Genomic DNA, 26,746 nt, shown 5'->3' on the forward strand with positions numbered 1-26,746 from the left:
ATGTCTTCCAGTAATTTGTTCTATGATTTGGTATTTAGGCAATGCAATGCAGTAGATAAGATAACCTTATCAAGACATTATAACATAGGAACAAGAGATACGATAAACATGCAGAAACAAATGTTCCAAGTGAATTATTAATTAACTGGCTAATTAAAGATATATCAAAACCTATTAATAAAGCTGCAACAAACAAATTTACATAGGCAAAAACAGAAACAGTTCATAAAGGAAACTGAAAATCTAACATAAAGAAAGCTTATTATAATAGGTAGCACATTCAGGTACTAGGTCTTTAACATTCCTTCTGTGCAATTCAAAATCCTCTATAAAATATTAAAACAATGGTGCAAACGTATGCAGGCTGTGGTAAAATTATTCCTGGGGTAACTCAGTTAATAGAGTCACTCCACGAATGAATTTGGCCCAGAGCCTCTGGTTTTCACTAGCAAGCTCTTCTGACGCTTTATCAAACCTCTGCCCTTTGTGTTAGTTTTTGTTTCACTGTAAATATTTAATGGCAACCTGCTTGTTACATATTTAAGATAGGAGAGGAAGTGTTAATACCTGAACTAGGATCCAGACACATTTTAAGTATCAGACTGGCAGGTAAATTCAAAGACACATTTAAAGAGCAAAATTCTGCCTTCATTGGTACCCTCAACAAATACAACATGGTTGTAAGTGACAGCAGAATTTGGCCTACGACTTTATGGGAAATTAATAGGAATTTGCACCAAAGAGATGACATATATGGATGGGCTACTGAGTTTTCAGTTACATTTTGCTACTTCCGGGACTCTACCTTGTAGCATTCAGAAATACTAGACTATGAAAATGTCAACTTGCGTGTATCATTTTCAAATGGATAAAGTGCAAAACAGCGTACAAGTTCACTGAAGATATAAGTGATGTAAAGATAATGCCCACATCTCAGAGGGTGATACAAGTGACAGCAAATCAGCTGAGAATCACGTGAAAACAGCAGGTGATTGAAGAATTTAATCTGATAACAATGCATTATAACTGCATTTCAAAGTACAGCAAATAGTTATGTAAAGGCTGCCTTATTCTTTTCACTCCAAAGCATTAATAATAAATACAACAACAAAGTAGAAGAAAGCAAATAATTGTTTATATATAGGGCACCATGCCCAGAAACTTCTTGGTACTTTACCAAATAAAACTAAAAATACACTCTGATTAATAAAAGACAACAGTTATTTAATAAGTTCCAGAATGTTATTCTGCAGAACAGGACATTTTGGCTTGGCTTTGCATGATTGGCTGTCTGTGCAAAAGAGCAGCCCAAGACTGGAATAGCATGGCTGTTGTTGGTCAGGACTGAGGTATGTTAGCAGAACTGTCTGGGGATGTTTACGCAATATTTGCCTACACTACTGCATCAACCACAGCTATTATGCTCTCCTTTTCATGAATCTCTCTTAACTACTGCTCTGCGACTGCTCTGCTATGTTATTAAAGAAAAGGGGAGGATTCTGACTTGCATGTCTATTAACTCATTTCATTTTGGTTATGTCTTGGAGTTCAGTATTCCAATGACCACATAAGGAAGGAAGCTGTCTAACTGGATATAAAAATTAAAAGGATTCATCACAACACATATAGGTAGCATAGAAAAATTTAGCCCAGAAAACTGGATTATGTTTTTTCTGATTCCTACTTTGTGTTCACTAGTAATATAATATACACTGGGATGTGAGACGACATAGAGGTTGGGACAGAACTTGAATTACAGATATAAGAGGAGCTCACGTAGGGTTTGATCCTGCTCCTGCTGAAGTCACTAACAAAGCTCCAACTGGCTTCAGTAGAACTGGATCAGGCCCAGAGTGCAGTGTGAACGGCCGCAAGATCAACAGATGGACAAACCGAAACCACGTGTATATGGACATAACTTTGTTAAAGTAAATGGAGTTAGGCTTTCTTATTGCAGGCTGAATTTGGCTGATATACCCTGAAAAAGAAGAATACTGTTAACAAGCTGTGATCTGAATTTCATTATTCTGAACTAAATTGTTCCTTGTTACAGAGAGAAATTCAAAACCACATTTCCTCTCGCCCAGAAGAAGACACCCTATGACAGTACATATTTTTAACCTGACATCCTTCATGTTGTAAGCCTCAGAAGGAGAAACAATCTCCAAAAAATATTTAACTAGCATTAAAAATATCTTTTAAATAAAAATACATAAAAAGAATTAACTGATTTTATCCAGTGCTTAATGGCTTTTAATAGTAAACAAAAGTAAAACTGATGTTGAATAGATATAGTTTCCTTAACGTAAAATTTGTTTGGGGTTAATTAGCACAGCTGAGGATTAATCTTAATAATTTTATGTTGCTTACACTGGAGGCAGTTTTCCACAAGCCTGCCAGCCAACATCGCTCACAGAGGAAGTGGCATCTTGTATTTTCAGACTAAACCACAGAGGTGAGAGCAGATGCTCCCCCTGCAAGCTGAGCTGGGCATCCTGATTGTGTAGCTGCCTCCTTCAGCCAGGCGGCAAATGCCTCTGTATTTCACGTAGCAACATTATAAAGTTGTCAAAATTGTTTTTAAGTAATGATATGGTATCCAAACCAAATACTGTATAGGAAAATAAGGAATATATCAGCATTTTAAATGTACACAACACTGAGCATTTTTACTGTCGTTTCTTTAAGAAAAGCAGATCTAATTAGTTGTCTCTCTAAAGTGCGCACCTAGCATTTTTATTATGTATTATAACATTTTGCTCAGAGCTGACATTTTTATTCTGACAAGCACTGTCTAGAGAGCTCTCAATAAATAATACATTTACAATTTTCAGTAAATAAGCAGTGGACACAAATCGTTATCCTTACTTACAGCTGCCCCTCTCTAATAGTGCTTTTACAAGTAAGGTGACTATTCAGTCTAATGCAATACTCTCAGTGCTGGAAAGATATTTTCATTCATTACCACAGTCACAAGCACTTAAAGCACTTTTAGGCCCTGTTACAAAACAGCAGGAATGGCAGAGCAAATAGGACTAACTAAAACTAAAGTTCGTCACCAAAGAAACCTGAGGTTGTTCACCTAAAGAACTTGAAAATTTGCTTGCATGAAGGTTGACGTACATGGTGCTGAAGCCATCAAAAGAATATAAATATTTTCTTTAGAGATTTTTATATTAAAGCTGATAATTATAAAAAAGACGGGTTTCAATTTGGCCCATAATATTGATTTGCTAAATCAAAACCTGACTACAGCATGTACTTCAGTTCCTATCTTAAAACATTTTCTGATCATAATATTGTTAGCTTTACAGTACATTAGAAACTGCAATGAAGTTTGAATTTAGTTATCTGCTGCCGAGTCCACACAACTGAAGCAGCTTTGCATATTTTTATAGCTGTTAACTCAATAATGTTCTTAGCCATGGAGCCTGATTTTCTTTCATTTGTATCCATTTACACTGAATTTGCTTTTCCGATTCTCATAAGGGAAGAGCTGGCTGTTTAGATAGCTCTTTGCATTTTCTTATTTGCTCTTATGATGCTTATAATGTAACTAATAGGTCTTTGATTCAAATATTGCATAGGTAGGTAGGTCACAGAACACATGATTCCTAAAAAGCATCAGAAATGTAGGTGAGTGTACTGCAATAAATAGATGAAATAGTATTTGACAGAAAAGCTGAGACATTTTATCATATAGTCAAAAATGTAAAATTCTCTCTTTTTATTGGTGGGGCCTGGGGGAAAGAGGTTTAATGAGGTTGCAGGCAAAGACAGAAGGTGGAAACTAGAGGCACAGGGATGGAGAAGATTCTAGGAGGCTAAGAGAGGAAGAATCACTGGGGAGGAGCTGGTTGGATGAGCTCAGGAGGTGCTGACATTTAGAGGATCCAGGTTCAGTTCAGTTTAATCCATTCCTGTCTGCAAGGCAGTCTATAACTGGAGCTCAGAGAAGCTAACTGAAGAAAGACAGCACTGCTGTGAGTCCTAATAAAAAGGAAATTCATCATAATGGGTAGAGGATGCAAAAACATTTGAGGTGTTTCCCTTAAAAAGTGACAATGAACACACCACAATAAATAATCAAAAAACTATCTTATGACCCAATCTGCACAATTCAGATCAGAAAATAGATAAAAAGGTCTTGAAGCAGTTTAAACAGAGTAAGTTCCAACAAGTGGGCATTCTGAACTGGGACACAGAAGCACCATCAAAATGGGCAGTGGAAATGACCTGGTGGTGTCATTGCAGCTCCTAGCAGTGCCCATATCACAAAAACCGCCACCACAATTGACAATAACTGGTACCCTTGTTAGTAGTCTAAGGACAGAGTTTAAAAGGTGACTGGGCATGGAAGCCAAAGTACTTTTTCACCCCAGTGATGGTCCCTACAGAGGAGGAGTGAGGTACATTGGCAACACTATTAATCCATCTCCATATTTATATTGCCCCCCCTCTCCATAATATCTCAGGGCACTGTGGAGAAGCCTGTAGTACCCCATGTATGCTGTACCAGATTTGTGAACCAAAAAAATAAGACAGGATGTTTTCTGCTGGCTGTCAGCTCAAGAGAGACCCTGAAGAATTATAAGAAATCACCACGTATTGTAGTTTGTATGGAGCCCAATGACATGTGGGGGGAGACCTAGTAGTCTCATGTGATCAGGCATTACCATGATGAACATCAATATCAAATCCTAGGATAAACAGGTAGCTCTCCAACTCCTCTACTTATTTATCATCTGACATTATATGCTGGAAATACTGACAAAGCCAGTGAGATATATTTTGATCATGAAGTGAGTAGCTCTGAAATACTTTGAGTACATAAGAAATTAAGAAAAAAGTCAAAACGGCACTAATCTTTTACACACTCCCGGGCCTACAAAAGAACAAGACAAAATCTTATGATCAGCAATGGAGGGAGTTTGAAACCACAAGAGTTTAGTCAGGGAAAAAATTAAGTACCCAGACACTGACTGGATTATAAACAGCGTTCATCAAAGAGATTCCTAATTTAAACAGAAAATTAATTCCTGATTCAAAAAGCAGAGAACCCAACCATAGCAGAAGCCATTCTAGATCTACTTCTAATGAGGAACCAATTGAGATAACTGGGTGCTTTCTGCTAGTGTCCCTCAATTATTTGAATTCAGCCTACTAAGAAATGGTTTCACAGGACACAATGTCCCTTTCTTTAAATGTATGGCTAACACTGTTTAAAAAACACAAGTATGAAACAAGGCTGGAGCCCCTCATAACTACTATCATTAAGATACAGAACAACAAGCTACAATTTCTTCATAAAGGAAGAAAAAGCAGTCAAAATGAGTGATTAATGTGACTGTGAGAGACCACACAAAGATCTGAGGGTAAAAAAGAACCTCAAAGGGGAATGGACAGATACAGAGGAAAACACAGAGGACTAGAGAGAGTCAATCAGGCATGTAGCAAAGAGGTAAGCTATGCAAGAATACAGAATGAAAGGGGGAAAGTGTCCTCCATGCCTTTGCCCTACCCTTTGTCTATCATGTCTATTTAGACAGTGAACTTTTTGGCACAAAGACGGTCTATTACTCTGTTTGTACAGTGCCTAACACAACAAGGTCCTGTTTTTGATTGGTCCATAGGCACTACCAGAAAAAAATCAAAAATAATAATAAAAAGAGGAACAAGAAAGGCTTCTACAAATCTAAAACACTGGGCAAAAAAGGAATGCTAGAAAGAGAAGAGGCTCATTCAATAGAAGAAAGTACAAATCAGTTGTGATTGTATAAAGACTGAGTTACTGAAGTGCTTTATTCCTTTTGAAAGAAAAAACTGTTAGTAAATACAGAAAAACCATGACTATACAGCTGTTGATAAAAAGCAGGTAAGAGCCTATGTACAAATGTTGACCGAATACATGACCATCTGTGAATTGACGGGAATTTGCTCACAAATTTGTGGGGATGATCCTGCACCATTTAAGACAACGGGAACTTTACTACTGACTTTCATGGGCACAGGATCAGGCCCTCACTCTGTTACCAGCAAGTATTTGTGAAAATTCATGGAGAATGGGGCAGGTAGTATATGACTGATATATAGCAAATCTGGTAAAGGTTTTTCAGAGGGGAAAAAGGACTATTAGATTGTAAACTCTTTGGGGAAAGACCGTCGTTCTGTATCTGTGAACTGTACCTAGCACAATACCCCACCACCACCACCAAGCCTTGGTTGGGGCTTCCAGGAGCTACCACAAAACAATTAATTCCTATCACTTTGGATAATCCTAACTTCAAACTATAGTAAAACTATGAAAAAAAATTGTTCAAATATAAAATATATCTGTAACCATCCAGAACCCATGAAGAATATATAATGCCTATCTATTTAATAAATGCCAAATATTTTAGAACAGACAAGAATGAGGCCTTATTCAATGGAAACATTAGGGGTGGGAACATGGCAGAGACATAACTGTCCAACTGGAATTAAATCCAGCCATTACTCTTTAGAAAAGTTCAAGGACATATTCAATGCCCACAAGTAGCTAGAAACTCAATTCTTTGTCTCATCCAAAAGATAAAATCTCCTTGAGCACTATGTCCTCTTACACTACGCTGGGATAAGAGTTTAATATTAACTCAGGAAAAAAAGAATTCTACTCACTCACCAGAATTTCCAAAAGGGGGGGAAATGATGGTTGTCTACAAGTAGTTGTAGACAAAAATAATTAGGGAGGGAAATTTATCAGGGTGATCCAAGGGGGTATAACTAGGAATCATGCAGAGAAAACTAAACAAAAGAGCATTTCAACTAAATATAAGGAACAAATAATTCTAAAAGTGAGATCTCTAAGGCTATGAGAACATCTCCCAAGAGAAGAGATGGAAGCCCTGTTGCTTGAAACTAAACTGAAAGGGCTACTTATGGATATACTGTTGGGATCAATCCTTTCATGCCTGTGGGAGGCTGAACAAAGAATGTAGAGCTGAAACATTTATTTCATTTGGTATGGTATGGTATATATACAGATTTTGTGAGCAGTATATATACAGATTTTGTGAGCAGTATATGCATCTTTAGTCCTATTATGGAAGACTTTTTTGTTTTGCATTGCTCTTAGCTATTTTCCTATTAACTCTAGAATTTTCACCAGCAAATGAAGAATCAAGAAAGAGTTGAAAAACCATTGAATATCTACATATATAGTACTTTAGTAATTTATAAACTCTATCATACATATACACAAACATGTATATTATCTATGAATGTGTGTTTAATATATATTTAATATACATTTAGAAATGTATACAAGGTCAGCTCCATGTTACATATATATGTAGGGAGAGAGAGAGCACCTGCATACATGACAGATAGTAGAGATGGATATAGTAATATACTGTTATTTATATAGAGGTATGTAATTCTACCCTGAATGGTAATTAAAAAATCTCTGATTTGTAGCATGTCCAACTCTGGTCTTCAATGATGAAACAAGAATGGGAAGCAGTTTATAAAAAACTTGTGCTAGAATTTTGAACTGTGCTTTGCTGAAAAATGATACTGTATACATCACACAGAATCAAGGTCAAAAGTGAAGTAGGACTCAAGGCCCTGAGTAATGAGGGCTTAGCACTTAGCAGAAATGACACGTCCAGTTTCCAGCTCAGGAGTGCCAGCTGACTGGCCATACTAGCATTCCATATCTATGGAGTTGCACTGGTATCAACTCTGAAGGGAAATCTGCCCTTCAATCTACAGACAAGATGTGTTCTAATAATTATTACTTTTAGAGGCTTAGGATGAGGTACAACAGAATGTCTGGTTGGAACCTTTGCCTAGAAGTAGGCAGACCAGACAATGGAAATATATCACATAAGCACAGTAATAAGCAATGTTTTGGGAGTGACTTCTCTTATTGGAAGGGTAGGGCGTGTGGAGGGGAAGGGGGAAAACAGACATTTGAACGGGGTGCCAAACATGTACACTCTTCATCTGAACACTACAAAGAAATAATGTTTCTTCTTCACTGGAAGATACTCTTTAAAAAAAAAAAAAAAATCAATGAAAGGCCCTCCCCAAAACACTGTGCATTTCCTTGTATAGAAAATGTAAATAAGTTAGTATATTGAAATTATCCAAAACTCTTAATGTTTGGTATGGCTCAGTTAAATTAGACATCTGGTCTCATTTCTGACCTCTTATACCGCACGAGAATACATTTCAGCAAGTCTTTATGTACTCAGCAAAGTGACTTGTAAACACTGAATAGAATTTTATTATTTTTATATTTAAATTCTACCACATCTATTTTCTTTCCAAATCATTACAAATTAAGTCACAGGCTGTTTTAATGTACAATCTGTACAAGGACTGGGTTGGGAACTCATTATTATTTGAGTTTTGCAGGTGATGGTCTTTTTCCAAATTACATGTAACTCAAGAAACTGACCTAAGATATGTTTAGTCCTGCATGAGGTGCTTATGTTTGTAGTGTGATACACAAGGCATGATATTGGCTGAAGCACTATTATTAAAGAAAGATTAAAACAGCTGTACATTATGCTGAAGCATTCACTCTTTCCTTTGCAGACAGACGGTCCTGGATTACAAGCAGCACTTGACCATTTAAATCACTACAACAACCAAATTTAACCAGCTGGGCCATATTCTCTTAGGCAATGCCTGTTGACCTCCTCGGTCGCAGCTGCTCAAATGAAATTCTGATTAGACAACTTATTTTCAGAAGCCAAAGGACTCTGATTAAATATATTTATTTAGACATGATAAAGTCTTTAAACTCATATTCATTTTCTCACAATTACCAGTTGTGGTGGGGCCCAGAAGCACCATATACAGGGATGGCTGACATTTTATATTTGAAAGCACACAACCAACTACGAAGCATTTTGCATTGGAGGTTCACGCTAATCCTAGCCCATATTCCTCTGGTAGACCAGAAATTTTGTGAAGTTAAAGGAAACATGGGGGGCATTACTGGTCACAGCAGGGGACTGGGAATCAGGAGCTCTGGGTTTATTTCCAGCTCTGCTACCGACTCACTGCATGACCTGGCAATAGCCATCTAGGGCCTAATCCAGTTGGTCTGTTGACTTAATGAGAGTAGAACAAGGGTCTATAACCTTCCTATGACTAAATTTCCTCCATGTAAAACTGTAAAAAAAGGACTATTTACCTACCTCATTGGAGTGATAAGAGACTTAATTTGTTTGTAAAGTCCTTTGAGAAACACAGAAGAAAAGACCCTCAGAGTTAACTCAGTAGTATGCAGTAGGAGTTAATGCTTCCTCTCCATTAAATTAATTTAATTATTGTATTATGATGACCCTCATTAATAGACAGTAGCTTTTGAATTTTCTGGACTAGGAACACTGTTGTACTAGGTCATGACCATATCAGGGCTCAGTATGACCCATGGATAGGACTCTTCAGCAGCCCTGGCTGTGTATCATCTTCAGAAGAACTATCAACTGACTCTAAACAAGCCTATTTTGATGGTTATTTGCGGAAAGACAAACCTCTTTGGCCCAGCTATACTTAGGCAATTATTAGGTCATTTAAAAGAAAGGGTCTGCTACAGGACAAAATGTGTTTACTAACCTATGTCTCATTCCTGCAACTGATTCAATGCAAGCACAGGGTCTGCCCATACATAGTCAATTGCAAGATCACAGCCTTAAAACATGTAATTGAAACCAGTTTTTAAATGTTCATTTTATCCAGATCAAACACATGTGAAAAGTTGTGGATCACCATTTTGCATTACCCATATGTTTTTCAGGTAAACACTGAAGCAGGTACATTCAGCATTTTGCTATTTCACATGCACAAGTACCCAAATCTACCATAACAATTACAATCTATTTCCACTCAATATAAAAATTAACAATAGCTGAGATTTTGGAGCATGAAACACATTGCACAACTGCAAATATTTGCTGCAAATTAATTTTCCATAGTCACTGATTAAAACACAGTGCAAATGGATGCCCAACAATTATTTCTTGCAATAGTCAAGTTACCTTTCTCTGCAAAAGTAGCGGGGCAAAAACATGAAAATAATTTAACATGAAGATGTGGTCAGCCACTTTTGTGCCAAAATAAAGAGGCATTAAAATGAACAGTGCTCCAGCATTAGCTGTTCCTCAGAAAGCAAGATTTTATAAATCATGCAAACACTCTTCCTCATGGGAATATGGAGAACTCTTACATTCAGTAAAAAGTGGTCTTTTTTTGTATAAAGTATCTCTCTAGTTGAAACCAATGCTAGTATATACTAATAAAGAGTGAGGACAGAAAAGACACCAGAATTAGTAGGAAGAGAAGTTAAAGTGTTTAACCCATCACATTAAAATATTAACTGTAAACTATTTGATGCACATTTGGTTTTACATTCCACACAATGTACTTTTGGAAAAGTCTTAGCGGTGGTGTCACTATGATCAACAACAACTTCAAACTCCAGCAGCAAGTATGAGCCAAGAAGCCTTTGATTAGCATGGAGTGCAGAACAACTGTTAACTGACTGTAAAAAATGATTTTGCCAAAGTAAAATTTAAAATAGTTTCCTAGTCTAGCCATCAAACTTAAGAGATAATTTTTAAAAGAATGATCTTTACAGCTGAAAACAGACAGATGGTTCTCAAAAATCTGGGACATTCTTTGGAGACGCTTCTCCAGCTTAGGAAAGGACACCTATAGAACACAGTTAACTATGTGCCTGTCATTTAAAAACTATGCCAAGAAATGTAAAAACCTTCACATATCTACCTCCCTGCATATTTTCCCCATATTTAAATAGGTTGTTTCAGTTTTAATGGATTTCTACTTTGCTACAGAGTCTGAAGATCTCACCGCATACCCTTAAAAGCCTGTGAGCCAAATCCTCAACTCCAGAATGTTACAGCCCCCTTAATCCTGAAATACCCTCTAATTGATGGGGGAGATGGAAGACTCTGCAAGTGTCCTTCTCTCGCATGTTTTTTCCCAGATTTTTCATTGCAGGGGGCAGGACTTGTCCCATCGCAGAACCATAACCGTGTCTTCTTCAGGACCCTCTGACTCTCTGAAAGTTTGTTGTTGTTTTGCCAGAACACTCCCTAAGCAGGAATTCCATGGCACAGAGGCAGAATAGGAAAAGCCTAAGGACATAGAACTGTGGATTCTCCACTGGAGTCTAGGTGAAGGGATATTAGGTCATGAGCACCCGCTGCTCTAACCCGCCCTCACTCTGACATACACCCCAACCACCTCTTCTTTAATACAGATGCTGTGCAGGTCTCCCCATGGGCTCAGGGACTGGGAAGATGGCGCCCACAGAGGCTGCTGAGGCTTCACTACACATGAAACATGAAGATCTCTGTGTAGAATCCATCCATGTGCAGATCTAGAAGGATGAACTCACTTCCCCAATTTTATTTAGTCCTCATTCAGGCAAGACTCTCATTTAAATCACGGAGGTTTATGCTGACTAAGAACTGCATATAAGGTGATTCATTGCCTCATGATTTATCTCTATTTTTGTATTTCCTTTTCACATATGCACATATGTTTTATAAAATGCATTTCTTCAGCCACAGATCTAGATATACAGGTCAGAGCTATTTCCTCCTTACCCTCAGAACAATTGCCTACCTTCCTAGCTGCAAAAGTTATGAGTAAAGTGAAGAAAGATGACAATTACTGAGATAAAATTAAATAACTAACGTTTTTCTGCACTTCTATTGTTTAAAACAAATATTTTTCTCTTAAAAGGAGAAAAATTTACCGAAATATATCCATGAACACGATGAGACCAGCTAGCAATTCATCGTTATTTTTTTAATAAGCTGAGGCATCATCTAAGCTTAAATCTTTGCTTTGACTCATAGGCACCACCTAAAATTCAGAATGTTTTAGAAAACAGAGATATCTGTCGAACATGCCTAATGGATCACAAACTGCCATTGCCATGGTAACTGTGAATAACTTTTTCCCAGTTATTGCCAATTATGCACTTCTCTGGCTCTTGATACCCAACACATTCTTTAAGGCATAGAATCTGTAGGAAAAAAATATATTACAACAGTCTTAGCCAGCACATACCTTCCTGTTCAGTCCTGGTCATTTCCTCTAGTTTCTTCTGTTTCAGTGTATCCACCACATCAGCAAGGCTTCCTTTGCGGCGTTCTGGAGTTCCAAAATTAACACTGGTCATTAGCTCACTGCGATCGTGACCTCCTTCGTCGGGCTTGTGTGGTGAGGTAGAGGTATTCCGGAAGGAATATAGGGAACATAACTTATTACTCTCTGACTCCTGCAAAGAAACAACATAACATGAAAACACAAACTATTCCACTTGTATCTGCGACATTTGGATTAGATGACAAGTGAAGGTATATAAATATTACAGTGAGCGGTTTACAACAGTAAGTTAGGCAACTGTCTCTAAATTCCATGCTAAGGAATGGTCCTGTTACCCATGCACCTGCAGGGATCCCCCAGTTCCCCAGAGCAAAATGCAATTTAAGGAAGGTAGTGGTCTTATAGAAGTTTAGTTGCCTCAGTTGCAATGTTTGATTATGCCCCCCCCCCCACTTAAGCCCTGCCTTGTCCATGATTCTCAGCTTTCACACTTCCCCCTTAAGATACAGAATATTTCCTACTCAAAGAATGACAGATTAATTTTTTTGTGAGAAATGATCTATTGCCGTTTGTTTCAATAAATGCTTTAGGCCTCTGGAGTCTTCTCCTGGTTTGCGCAATTTGCATGTTGATCCCTTACATGTAGTATCAATAAAGAAAGCACAAGAGATCAAATTAAAAACACTGGGCCAGATCTTCAGCAGGTGTAAAGCAGCATAGCTCCACAACTTCCAAAGAGGTAAGCCAATTCATACTGGTTAAGGATCTGGGGTCCATTGCTTTTATAGAATCATAAAAATATAGGGCTGGAAGGAACTTCAAAAGGTCTTGTCTAGCCACCCATGCTGGACATGGTGGCTAGACAAGGCATGGCAGGACCAACTATACCTAGACCACCCGACAAGTGTTAGTATAACCTGTTCTTAATAACCTCGAATGACAAATTCCACAATCTCCCTTGGAAGCCTGTTACAGTTCTTAACTATCCTTATAGTTTGAAAGTTTTTCCTAATATCTAATCTACATCTCCCTTGCTGCAGATTAAGCCCATTACTACTTGTCCTACCTTCAATGGACATGGAGAACAATTGATTACCATTCTCTTTATAACAGCCCTTAACATATTTCAAGACTTATCACATCACTCCTCACTCTTTTTTTTTTTTTGTCAATTAACCTTTCCTTATAGATCAGGTTTTCTAAAACTTTTATTATTTGTATTGCTCTCCTCTGGACTCTCTCCAATTTGTCCACATCTTTCTTAAAGTGTGGCACCCAAAACTGGACAGAATATTCCAGCTGAGGTGTCACTGGTGCCAAGCAGAGCAAGACAATTACCTGCCATGTCTTACATACGACTTTCTTGTTATATACCCCAGAATGCTATTAGTCTTTTTTGTAATTGCATCTCATTGTTGACTCTTATTTAATTTGTGATCCGCTATAATTCCCACATTCTTTCCCACAATACTACTGTCTAACCAGTCATTCATAATTTTGTATCTGAGCATTTGATTTTTTTCCTAAGTACAGTACTTTGCACTTGTCTTTACTGAATTTCATCTTCTTGATTTCAGACCAATTCTCCAATTTTTCAAGATCACTTTGAATTCTAACCCGGTCCTTCAAAGTGCTTGCAACTCCACCCATCTTGGTGTCATATGCAACTTTTATAAGCAAACTCTCCACTCCATTATCCAAATCATTAATGAAAATGTTGAATATTACCGCACCCAGGAAAGACCTCTGCATGACCCCACTAGTTTGACAGTAGCACATTGATAATTACTCTGAGTACAAACTTTCAACCAGTTATGAACCCACCTAACAGTAATTTAATCTAGACCACATTTCCCTAGTTTTCCTATGAAAATATCATATGGGACTGTGTCAAAAGCCTTGCTAAAATCAAGATATATCACGTCTACTGCTTCCCCACTAGACCAGCAACCCTGTCCAAGAAGGAAATTAGGTTGGTTTGGCATGACTTGTACTTGACAAATTCATGTTGGCTTTAACCTGTTCTTTCCTATTCTGGCTTGTGCTCCTTCCCCCCTGTTGTTAATATTAATTCTGTTAAGCATCTTGTCACAATTAATCTTTTTAGTGAAGACTGAAGTAAAATAGGCATTAAACATCTCAGCTTTCTTGATGTCATCTGTTGTTAGCTCCCTTTCCCCACTAAGTAGAGGACCTACACTTTCTTTCATCTTTCTCTTGGGCCTAATGTATTGATAAAACCTTTTCTTATTGCCTTTTATATCCCTTGCTAGGTGTAACACATTTTTCTGCCTTCACCCTTCTGATTTTGTCCTTACATGTTTGTGCTATTATTTTGTATTCATCCTTAGCAATCTGTCCATGTTTCCACTGTCTGTATAATTCTTCTTTGATTTTCAGATCATTAAAGAGCTCCTCGTGGAATCATATTGGCCTCTTTCTAGTCTTCTTGTCTTTGCTTTGCATTGGGGTAGTTTGCAGTTGTGCCTTTAATATTTTCTCTTTCAGAAACCGTCAGTTCTCCTGAACTCCCTTTTCCCTTAGATTTTCTTCTCATGGGACCTTACCTACCAGTTCTTTGAGTTTGTTAAAATCTACTTTTTTGCAGTCCATTGTCCAGATTCTGCTGCTTTCACTCTTTCCTTTCCTTAGAATAATGAAATCTATCATTTTATGATCACTTTCACCCAAATTTCCTTCTATCTTCAGATTCAAAGGAATAGAGAAAATCAAATGAATACACATAATTACACTGAGCATATGATATGCATACATGCATGCTCATGTATTGCTCCTTCAGTGTTTAGGCCATGTCATTTTCTTACAGAACAAAGATTAGAATACTTCTGATATACATAACAGGAAGTAACTTTACAGATTTAAACAGATAAGAATGAGCAAACAAATGAATTTTAAGTCAAAAATAGTCATGTATACTGATATGCATGAGTATTGGGATTGTGTACACCAAATGGGGTATTTGCATAACTTACACAATGAAAATTATACACTATATCAGAAATAAATATGGCATCTTTTTTGGCAATGGGAAGAAATTAGTATTTTGCAAAGAAGCTAAAAACTAAGCACCAACAAGCTGCTGCTAATTTCTTCCTTTCATTGCTCTCAACACGTTGCCCACCTTTGAATCCCTTAACTGGCTTCTTCTCTTGCTGTATTAAATTCAAGCTCCTCAGTCTCCTGTCCAAGGCCCTCATCTACATCTCTGCTCTCATTTCCTCTTAGTACCATTCACTGAAATGGATATAAGACTGGATTCTCAAAACTCCCTCTTAAAACCTCTGCACCAAAAATTACCCATGCCCTCACTTCCCCAAATTATTGCTCTGTGTTTTAATTTTGTTGGTTTTATCTAGATAAGATTGTGAACAGTCTGGGGGAAGGAATATGTCTAGAAACTCTAAGTTTTAAGTACTATACTTACAATAAAATAATACTAATAATACTAATATATTCAAGGCTTGATAGAAAATGTATTAGTACTATCGAGAACCATTCCCCTAATGCCACTGCAAATGCATACCATTCACAACAACAGTATCCTTACTATCCTTTGAGCTGAAGTAATACAAGGTAGAATATTTGCTGTGAAGTGTCCCTGGTGAAATAGAAGTCTGAAGAAAAAAGTGACTAGACAAAGTTAACAATGGCAGACATAAAACCCTGCTCCAGCCTTAATGGGATTAAGAAGTGGCTGTGCAAAACTGCAGGATGAACAATACAAACAACGAACAAGTAGGGCAAGGTCTACTGACGACCAATGTTCAACATGGCATTATTACCATCATCTACAAAGGTGGGAATATTTGATAGCTATTCTGAAAATGCATTCGTTCACTGATGGGGTGTGCTCCCCACACTCACCCTGAAGGGGTTAATGTAGGCCAGATGGACCAATTAACCCTCCTAGGCTGCAAGTTGGGGGATATTTGCACTAAGAGCAGAACCCTAATTAAGGGAAGCTCACCTATGGGGGAACCGGAGGGACTTCTATAAAACCAGGGAGCTGGTAGCAGAAAGGGTACTGCAGGGAGGAGGCTTCAGTCACTCTCCCTGGGATAAGATAGAGAAAGGGGCTTTGGACCGAAGAGGGAGGGTTTATCTAGCAGACCCCAGGAGATAGTGGTTTTGCTAGGATGGAGAATGTGAGCCTTGGATAGGCAGAGTAGGAGAGGGAGAGAAGCAGGAAGGGAGAGGTAGGGTTTGAGGTAATACACACCTTGGCTGCTAGGGTCCAGATAGGGTCCTGGACCGGAACCCAGAGCAGAGGGTGGACCCGGGTTCCCCTATCAGCCACTGAACAGGTGACATAGCCGGGGCAATGATCATGAAGCATGTCTGGGACCGTTCGTCCCAGTCACTGAGGGAGTGACTCAGCCAGGGCAGTGGACTTAAGCACTGCCTGGGACGCTGTAGAGGAGTTTGACAGAACCTCAGAAGGGAAGGACTATTGTGAGTTGGCCGGAGGGCTAAGCCACAAAGACGAGGTGCTGCAGCTCCTGAGGAGCAAGAAAGGAGCCGCAGAACAACACAGCGAGACAACAGACCTAATCCCCAGAGGGAGGGGAATTATCACCCAAAGGCAATGCTCCATGGCTACTGCTGAAGCACCAGGGCTGCAGTAGGCCTGCAACACTGTGCTCCATCTTCAAGGACTGGATGTCCAGCTGGTGGATTTGCAAAGTTGCAACACCTCTTAGCCCCAAAATCCCCTCTGAGCAGCCATCCAAACAGTCTCTCTCTACGCAGCATGCATATCTGTTGGGTTAGTGCTTAAAATGTACCATCTTCCTGGGGTTTGCTTTTATTGTTAACAAACATCAGTATAACAGTTAAAAGCATAACTGGGTTCAAAAAAGAGTTAGATAAGCTCATGAAGGATAGGTCCATCAATGGCTATTAGCCAAGATGGTCAGGGATGCAACCCCATCTTCTAGTTGTCCCAAAACTTCTGACTTCCAGAAGCTGGGACTGTATGGCAGGGAACAGATCACTCAATAAACTGCCCTGTTCTGTATATTCCCTCTGAAGCATCTGGCACTGGCCACTGTCAGAATATAGGATACTGGGCTAGATGGACCATTAGCCTGACCCTGTATGGCCATTCTTATGTTCTTAACAGCAACAAAAAGCAAAGCATAAATTCCAGCCTAAACCTACTCCCAGAGCTTGGCTTTTTCCCTGCAAGGCTTCTCAGTCAGTCCTAATTCTTTCTGACCCAAAGCCCACTGAAGTCCTTAGGAGTCTTTCCATTACCTTCAATGGGTTTTGCATCAGGCCTTCAGAAAAGGAAGCTAACTTTAATTATACCTCTAATAATTTAGAGTTCTAGCACCTAACACCCTGTCCCACCCTGATGGCATACATGGAATGAGTCCCGCACAGATGTTCCCTGGGATGCAAAGGTTGAAGCCTATATATGCTAATGTCTCCAAATCCTACCACCACTGAACGGCATGCTGAGCTGAACCACAATGTTTGCACTTTGCCCATAAACCTACATGCCCACAGAGGGGGAGGGGCAGAATTTGCTCCTGTGAAAATGTATATATTTACTGGGTAGAGAAAAAGTGATAACCTGTGAGCATGAAAATTGGGTTCATTCAAGTAGTAATAAACCACTTTAGGAAAAAATCCTGAGAGGAATAAAAAACTGTGTTCCCGGGACTTGATGGCTCTGGAATCCCCAGCACTGGGATCAACATGAGGCTACCCCATTCGCAGTTCCAAAACTAAACTGGCACTTTAAGACACCCCACCAAGGATGAGTTCCCAAAACTCATTTCCCTCCGAAATTAGCAATTGGAAACAGAATAGCTGAGGAGTCAACAGGAAAACTGCACAAGCTGAAAGATATTCTAGGGATTAAATGGGCAAATGGAAAGACTGAAGGCCAGTCCAGTGTAAATACCTTATCTAATAATAGCAGAACTATGTTAGAAAAATCTAAATGGCCATGCATTTGGGACAATAATTTCTGAAAGACCCTAGCAATAAGAAAGATTACAAAGTTTAAAAGGAAAAAGCTACAAAAGACAATGTTATAGCTATTCCACTAGCATATCCTGTGTATCTGCAACTGACTGCATTGTGTGCATTCCAATTATAAAAATAAGCTGATCTCAAGTAAAAAAGTGAACTAGACAATGGGAGAAACAGTGGGGCAAGGATGGCCTTTTAAAGACATTTTCACTGGGACGATGACCCACCTGTGAGATCCACTATTTCAAAGGGAGTTCCTACTACAGTAATGATTTATTACTTGCTCAGCCAAGAAGGAAGTTCCCGAAGGATTCCCACCTGTTGGATGTTTAAAAATTGACTGCCTTTTCATTTTTTTCTCCTCAATGTCTCAATCCGTTTTACTTAAAGAGCATAATGAGCTTTTAGTAGAAATTCGGGAGGTAAGTGTATAGAAGGCCACTGTTCCTCCCCCCATAAGAGGAAAAGGGGAAAATAGTTCCCTTGAAGGTACGGAGAGTTCTGTAGGGAAGGAGATCCTACCCTTGTCTGGCTAGCTAGCTTGATCTTCCTGTGTGGTAAGGAGTGTCTTTATTTCCCCCGAGTCAGAATCAACTTAAATGTTGCCCATTGGACAGGCCTAGCAGAGCAGAGTAGATCCATAGCGCTGATGAGAATTCCTAGTTCGGTTCAATTTCTGTCAATACTGCTGAGATTAACTTATGATAGGGGGATGGACAAAAGAATGCGAGAAGCTGGAAATGGGCGACGGGATGCATCACTTGATGATTACCGGTTCTGTTCATTCCCTCTGAAGCATCTGGCATTGGCCACTGTCGGAAGACAGGATACTGGGCTATATGGACCTTTGGTCTGACCCAATATGGCCATTCTTATGTGAGTATTAACTGAAGATATTCAGATATACTCTGATGACCAAATACAGGCAGTATTCAAGCTGCTCAGGAAACTAGTCAATTGATACAACCGTAAACACTCTCAATTTTTTAAAAAAATGGTTCTTTTACCATAAATTAGATTTTTCTGACTAAGCTGGAAATCATATCTTTAACTCATGTCACTCTCTTTGAAAGTTGCATTTTCCAAAGTATAACACTCTGATTTCAGTGAATAAGGATTTCAAGGTTGGGTAAAAAGACAAAATAGTGGAAAAAAGCTAAATAGCAAACTTGCAGTCTATGCAGAAAAGGATTTTATACAGAGTGCACTTTAGCAACCAAAAAAACGATGAAAATCTGGTAGAATGAGCCTACAACATTATTAAATACTGCATTAATGTTAATTCAATTCCAAATCAAGAAATAGGAAAAGAATATTAAAATTTATAAATACAAAAATATTATTTCCTCTTGCTAAGAATCATATTTCACTTCTAATGGGAACAGAGAGTTGAGAAAAACCCACAGATGTAAAATGGTGACTATGATTCAAACTACTCCTGGTAAAAGTATCATTTACTACAAATAATATAGCAAAGTCCACTTTTCTTTTCACTTTAACCTAAGCTGAGATCTGGTAGAAAATGCTCACTAGGCTTTTAATAAAATCCTCCCACTCACACATTATTACTAGTTAATAATAAAGGACTTATACATGCTTATATCAGACTATAGAAGCAGTGCAGAATTTTTCTGATCCTGAATCACGGCCTGCTCATTATCTAAAAATCACCCAAAAAAGGTGACATTTCAGGACAAACTCTTAATAACAGATTCAACAAAAATGGCAGATGGCTTATGATAAAAAGGTGCATGATAAATCGTAATGCCCTAAGAAAAACTTTGTATTTTTAAACAGTTTTTCCCTGGGTTTTTTTCCAGTTTTATGTATGTTTTTAAGTTATCAATTGCAGGGTTGACAGTACTTGAAACTTTATTGTCATGCAATCTAGAAAGACAGAGATCCAGTCAGGATCACTGAAATTCAACTACTTACGGCCCAGTGGGGACAAGCCATTGACCTGTGCTTAAAAATGCTGGGTTTTAATAGACAAAGTAGATATTGAGCCATGATCCTGCTCCCACTGTTGTCAATGACAAAAGTCCCACTGCCTGCTATACATCTCTTATTTTTGCCTGGTTGGAAAAGGCATATCTGCTGTGGCCTGTGCTCATAAAACAGCATCTTGGTCCACAAAATTTTCATGGAAATTTTTCACTTTAGTTGAAATTTCCAAGTTTTTTATTTTTAAAAATTAAAATTAAAATGTTGGGGAACATTTTTGGTTTTCAAAAACCAAATGGTTTTTTGTTTCAATTTTTCATTAAAAGGTTGGAAGCATTTTGTGGAGAAAATAAAAAAATGAAATATTTTCAAAATTTCCAGCAAAAAATAACCGGTGTTTTACCAGCTCTACTGCGACACAGTCAGTCCAATCATAGTAGAAAAATATTTAAAATATATATTTGTTATATAAAATATTAATTTCCTTGCCAGCCCATGGCACATGCAAATAAGGATAGAAAATGGCCCAAAATGTCTTAAATGAGATGAACAATTCAGCCCAGCCTGGGCAAAGAAAGCACCTTTATACTAGATAAAATACCCATCCATGGTCATAGAACCTGAATCCCTAAATTGACATTGATGAAGTCCAGGAAAATAAAATAATTTTACAAAAGAAACTATCAATTCATGAATGCTACAATCACTACATATTGAACAATCAAGGAAAGGGTGGTTGGTACACAAAATCAAACCTTCAGTAAGCCCATATACTGCTGCCCTAATACACAGGAAGACTGATGAGGAAGCATCATTTGTGTTGTTGGTACAGCGTAGTACAGGCTTTCTTGTGTGAATCCTTGGCCCTTGTTATACCTGGCAGTAACCTTCATTAGCAGGCATAATGGAGAAATATGTGGCACTTTTACAGGTCTTCCCAGTCTGGGAAGGATAAACAGTGATTGGCCTCTCAGGTGGGTCTTTTTGGAGCTCCTGTGAGTAGCCCAAGCAAGAGCAGTTCTGCCACAGGCAGAAACAATGTCGGAACAGTTTCAATCTATAATCCCAGCCTGAAGAAGAATGAAAACACATACTGACTGCCAGGAATAGTTATGTACTCTGTACTCCATACTGGTTCTTTTAAAATCCTTACACTAGGGTAATATGTATAAATGTTTTGGCATGCATTTTACACTGAGCATCTGAGGCATATATGGTAAAAATCTCCACAAAACTTATTTGAAATTATTTCAAATTTAAATAGTTAACTCTAAAAATAAAATTAAAATTAAATAAATAAAAGCAATTAGACCAACATCTTAGATCAATCATATGCTACCTTTCATATTTTAAAATCATTGTCGTTCTGAGTTACGGCACGTAAGTAGAAAAAATCTTAAGCCCTACAACATTTTTTATTTTATTTGTGAAAAGATGGATTTGATAAGAATTTAATAACTACAATTTTCTCAGTATTGAAAAAAAAAGTCATTTTTTTATGTGTCAGATTCTAGCACACTTACTTTTGTTAAGTTGTCTGTTATTCTGTTAGTAGTCCCATTGGTTTCAGCGGGACTAGTCATGGATAAAGTACTATTCCACATGTATGAAAGTATCAGAAACTGGCCCAACATCCCTGACCTCAGTGTCTAAAGACAGTTTTACAAAGCAACTAAAGTGACACTTCTGAAGCTCTTTCATTTCTAAAACAGAATACACACACGAAATGACAGTTCCATCTCTGAAAGATTGTAGGGCAGAACACAAAGAAGAGAATGTAATTGACACCATGCAACATACGGTATGTTGATATCTCTTACCTTTAACGTAAAAAAAAATAAAAATCCTCCTCTTATGCTCACTGATTTTCATAGACACTATCAGGTGTACTCAGTCTTCCATACAAACACATCTCCCATTAATACTAACAGAACCCTACATTCCTATTTTAAACATTAGGAAGGAAAAATAGAAGCCACATCTTAGACTCTGCAGCCTCACAGTGAAATGGATCCTGCAAACTCAGGGTGAAATATTCCAGCTTCGTCTGCTGAAGGCCCAAACCATACTGGAATTATTGTGATTCTGCCCTGTTGTTGAGGTAGAAAGCAAAGGGTTACATCTTGGGACTCTGCAGCCTGGCGCATTCCATAGAACCAAACTCCATGGTAGTTCTCTATTAGGGACTATGGTGAAGGCTGTGAGTGGGCCAGCAGTTTGGTGAAGTGCATGAATCCACTGGTCACAAACCCTAAGCAGGAAAAATGCAGAAGGCTGTGGTCACTGATAGAGGACCGCTCCCGACCTTTATTCTAGTTCTTGTATTTTGTACAGGGGACACATATTTTACCCTCTATAAGAGGAGCGGCCATACTTATTTACCCTCCGAGCCGCATACAACAATCTTCAGAAGTTTGAGAGCTGCGAGACATGCACAACCTGCCCCACAGGGCGGCACCTGCCACGGCACAGGGCTTCTGCCCCAATGCCCCTCCGTGAGGATAAAGTCCTTAGACTCCCCACTCCCTGTAGGGCAAAAGCCCCCAGTCCCACCACCTCAACAGAGGGCAGAAGCCCAGTCCTACCACCCTGATGTAGGGCAGAAGCACCGAGCTTCCCCCCATCCAGTCTGGTAGCTGGAGAATGAGAGGCGCATGAGGAGCTCCACGAGCCGCACTTTAACTGTAAGAGAGCCGCATTCGGCTCACGAGCCACAGTTTGGCCATGCCTGCCCTATAAAGATGAGAGACGGAGCAATATTGTGGACAAAAATAATAGGCAGAAGACTCCAGAAAATTAGGGAAAAGTGTTATTTATAATGTAAGAGTTTAACTTTAATTACAAATTTTCAAACTTTGATTGTAGGCTGCTGACTGTCAATCATATCTTGTTCAATAGCCAACAAGAAAACACAAACGGTTTCCACTGGAGTTCAACAAAAACACTAGGATGAATGGCCAGAAAAAAGTGGAAAACAAATATTAGTAACATAAAATGTGTTAGTTGCATTCCTTTATTTCCACGTGGCTGAGGCTTTTCTGTTATAAAGGGATATTTATCAGTCTGTGCATTGAATGGGACACATGTAAACACCCCAGGAAAGTTGGATATCCAGAGTGGTTTTTATTCCAACTACTAGCAGCATGCTGGTACTTTGAGCCAGATTGGAGTTAACATATAATGAAAACAAATGTTAACAAAATCATTTCCAATCACTATATTAAAGGTTTCCCATTTTAAGGGCTCTAATGAAACAGAATTAAGAGAAATGAAATGTCTACATGATCATTTCTAATTTCCATCTGATTATAAAAAAAAGTTTTATTAGGAAAGATTTGTAATTTATATTTAAGGCTTGCCAGGAGCTATTGAGGGAACATCATTTGTAAAGCCTAGACAATTTATGCTAAGTGAGAAGACAAATGGTAACAAGTGGGCTAAAATCTGAAGCCTTTTACTCAGCATTTACTCAAGTAAAACACCCATTACTCACTGAGATCTGCCTGATTAAGGACTGAACACGAATTGAGAACTTGGATTTAGCCCTTTACCAATTTCTAAAAAGTCAATAATATAAAATAAAATAAAATAAAATAAAATAAAATAAAATTCACTGTGTATCCTATTCCAAGACAAAAAAATTATGGACTAAAGTAACAAAAAAGAAATTTAGTTTAGATAAAAGGTGTAAAAGTTGTGCTGGGTAAGACTAGTGAGTTATATATGGCACAATGAATGGAACCATTCAAGGCAATATTAGATATGTATGTGGAAGGAAGAATACAGGGTCTTTCCTGCTTGATTTAAAATTTAATTGGCTAACCAAAGCAGTCCCTTCCAACTAGAGATAAGCAAAACTGGAGAAAACCAAAACCTCCATATAATATGAAGAAGCAAAAGCAGAGATATAAAAATTACCAGTTTGACAGGCATTCTGCTCACATCCCAAAACAGAGAGAGGTTTTAATATAGTCAAACACAGTGAACGATCATTGAGGTGGGGCAATAAACCCGTCGTCAGATAATATCCTGCCCATGTTTCCATGCATAAGGGTTGAGTGCTACAGGATTCTCTTGATCTTCTGAATCCAGTATTATCATTTGATTGTATTTTAGGTTTGTTAATACAGAACCAACACCATTCAGCCATGTTGTGGCCTGGCCTTAAACTTCAGTTAAATCTGCCCTTAATAAGAAAAAGTTAATGGAGGGAAATGCTACTCACTATTAGATAAGGCATGTTGCAGAATATATTAGTTTGTCACAAGTATACAGTCCTTCACTAGTATCTATTAAGTTATACTGTGCTCTTGTTGGTTTAAAATGTTTATTTATACTCTGTGTGGCACTGAGAAGTGGAGTGCCATATATAAGCAGTGTACTCTAATTAAATATCTATAGAATGAGACAGAGTTCAATCATTGTCTGATTTGAAATTGAGGAGACCTTAAGATCAGTCTGAATACTTTTTGGTGTATACAGACAGACACTTAAATATTTGCACTCTATGTAATTTGAAGCAGCCAAGTAAAACAAAGGTTGTGTGGTTTGGGAATAATAGATTACCTGGTGTACACTGAACCTGCTCACAACGGGCTTTTTTACAGGTCCAATTTAATGCTAACTGTACTGTAAATTTCAGAATAAAAACATATTTTAGCAAAATTAAATACACATACAGGCCCCTCTTTGTACACTGTGACATGTCACACACTACATGCTTTGTGTGTGTCTTTTAGTGTTTGCAGTGGAACGTGTGCAGAAAGCTAGCCTGATGCATAAAATACTTGTATTTCTTTAAGGTAAACACTGCTAAAACATTTGGGAGATTGAAATAAAAACAAGACATTTATGAGACATAAAGGTATCACATAAAACTGTTGTGAATTAGAAGAACACTGGCTGAATCCCAGAACAGATAATCTTTATAAACATGCAGGAATGTTGTAAACTGTATGTGAACGATCTTATGTTCATATGATACAGTACCTTAGGAGATTCATATTACACTGACTGCTGTCTAAGTCCCAGTCACAGGATTTTCATGGCCTCGAAGATTAAAATAAATACATGTATCTTTCCTGCCTCCATGAAGACATTTTATGTACACAGTTTTATTATACTGAACATAGATACCAAAGACTGATTTTTCTTGAGCTGTCAAAGTACAAAAGAAATGCAAAAAGTCCTTGCACAGATGTAGTACAGTGCTGAATTTTATCTTTTGGCAGGTGCTCAATATGCAGCCCACATAATCACATGTTAATGACTGGAGTGTGTTAATCAGCATGCATACCTGATTCCTTCTTGCCCAAGGAAAAAAATCAAACAATTTATAGCATGTTAATGCTTCTACTTTTGAAAAATACATTCTAAATATACAGAACTGGAGAGGGGGGATTTTTCAAACATTGCTTTATAAAGAGATGAAATGGTCAAATAAAGGGTCTATAGATTTGGACTGAACAAGATAAAAACTAGGAGTCCTCTGTGAGGTATTCAGGTGGTGATTAACTCAGTTTTAACAATATTCTTCCAAGAACATAGGGGAAATAGTTAAAGTAACCACCACAATGTTATACAGCATCAAGAATAAAAATAATACAGTAACTAGTGTACCAAAATAGTAATTATCTGATTCCCCACTAAACAAAGTTAATCACCTGTTTAGTTATCCTTACAAAACAAGTTATTCTGCACTTTATTGAGGGAACAATTTTGTTTTGTTACTTTTAATTTAAAAGGTAAACAATGTTCTACTCATGATTCTAATATAACCAAGGCCCCAATCCTGTAAACATTTGGGGTATGTCTACACTACGAGAGTAGTTCGATTTTACTTAAATCGAATATGTGGAATCGATATTGCAAAGTCGAACGTGTGTGTCCACACTAAGGACAGTAATTCGACTTTGTGAGTCCACACTAACGGGGAAAGCGTCGACATAGGAAGCGGTGCACTGTGGGCACTGAGGGTGCTTTTGGGTAACTGTCGTCATCCGTCCGTCACTACCGCCCTCCCTCCCTGAAAGCGCCGGCGGGAAATCAGTTCGTGCACTTTTCTGGTCAGTGACAGCGCAGATGCCACAGCACCGCTGCGACCATCGCTGCAGTTGTGGCCATTGTCAACACCTCGCAGCTTATCATCCACCTTTCCCAGAGGCAGATGCAGAGAAATCAGGCGAGGAGGCTACGGCACCGCGGTGAGGACCTGAAGTCTGAGAGTAGCACAGACCTGTCAGAAAGCACGGGACCCAGCGCCGAGGACATCACGGTGGCAATGGGTCATGTTGATGTTGTGGAACGGCGATTCTGGGCCCGGGAAACAAGCACGGACTGGTGGGACCGCATAGTGCTGCAGGTCTGGGATGAATCACAATGGCTGCGAAACTTTCGCATGCGGAAGGGGACTTTCCTGGAACTTTGTGAGTTGCTGTCCCCTGCCCTGAAGCGCAATGACACCCGGATGCGAGCAGCCCTGACTGTCCAGAAACGAGTAGCCATAGCCCTCTGGAAGCTTGCAACGCCAGACAGCTACCGGTCAGTCGCGAACCACTTTGGCGTGGGCAAATCTACCGTGGGGGTTGTTGTGATGCAAGTAGCCAGCACAATCGTTGAGGTACTGCTCTCAAAGGTAGTGACCCTGGGAAACGCGCAGGTCATC

At 38.6% G+C, this 26,746-nt stretch overlaps 1 protein-coding gene across 9 annotated transcripts in view; it reads right to left on the reverse strand.

Moving 5' to 3' along the window:
- The window catches only part of SOX6 (SRY-box transcription factor 6), a 459,030-nt gene that overhangs the window by 244,619 nt on the left and 187,665 nt on the right, over nt 1-26,746 (reverse strand). For all 9 annotated transcript variants that reach the window (XM_065404484.1, XM_065404489.1, XM_065404492.1 and 6 more), the window contains one exon: nt 12,097-12,307. In XM_065404484.1, the coding sequence (XP_065260556.1) occupies nt 12,097-12,307 (211 nt within the window). The remainder of the gene's footprint in view (nt 1-12,096; nt 12,308-26,746) is intronic.

This window comes from Emys orbicularis, chromosome 4 (assembly GCF_028017835.1).
Source record: "Emys orbicularis isolate rEmyOrb1 chromosome 4, rEmyOrb1.hap1, whole genome shotgun sequence".
In the NCBI taxonomy this organism is placed as follows: Eukaryota; Metazoa; Chordata; order Testudines; family Emydidae; genus Emys; species Emys orbicularis.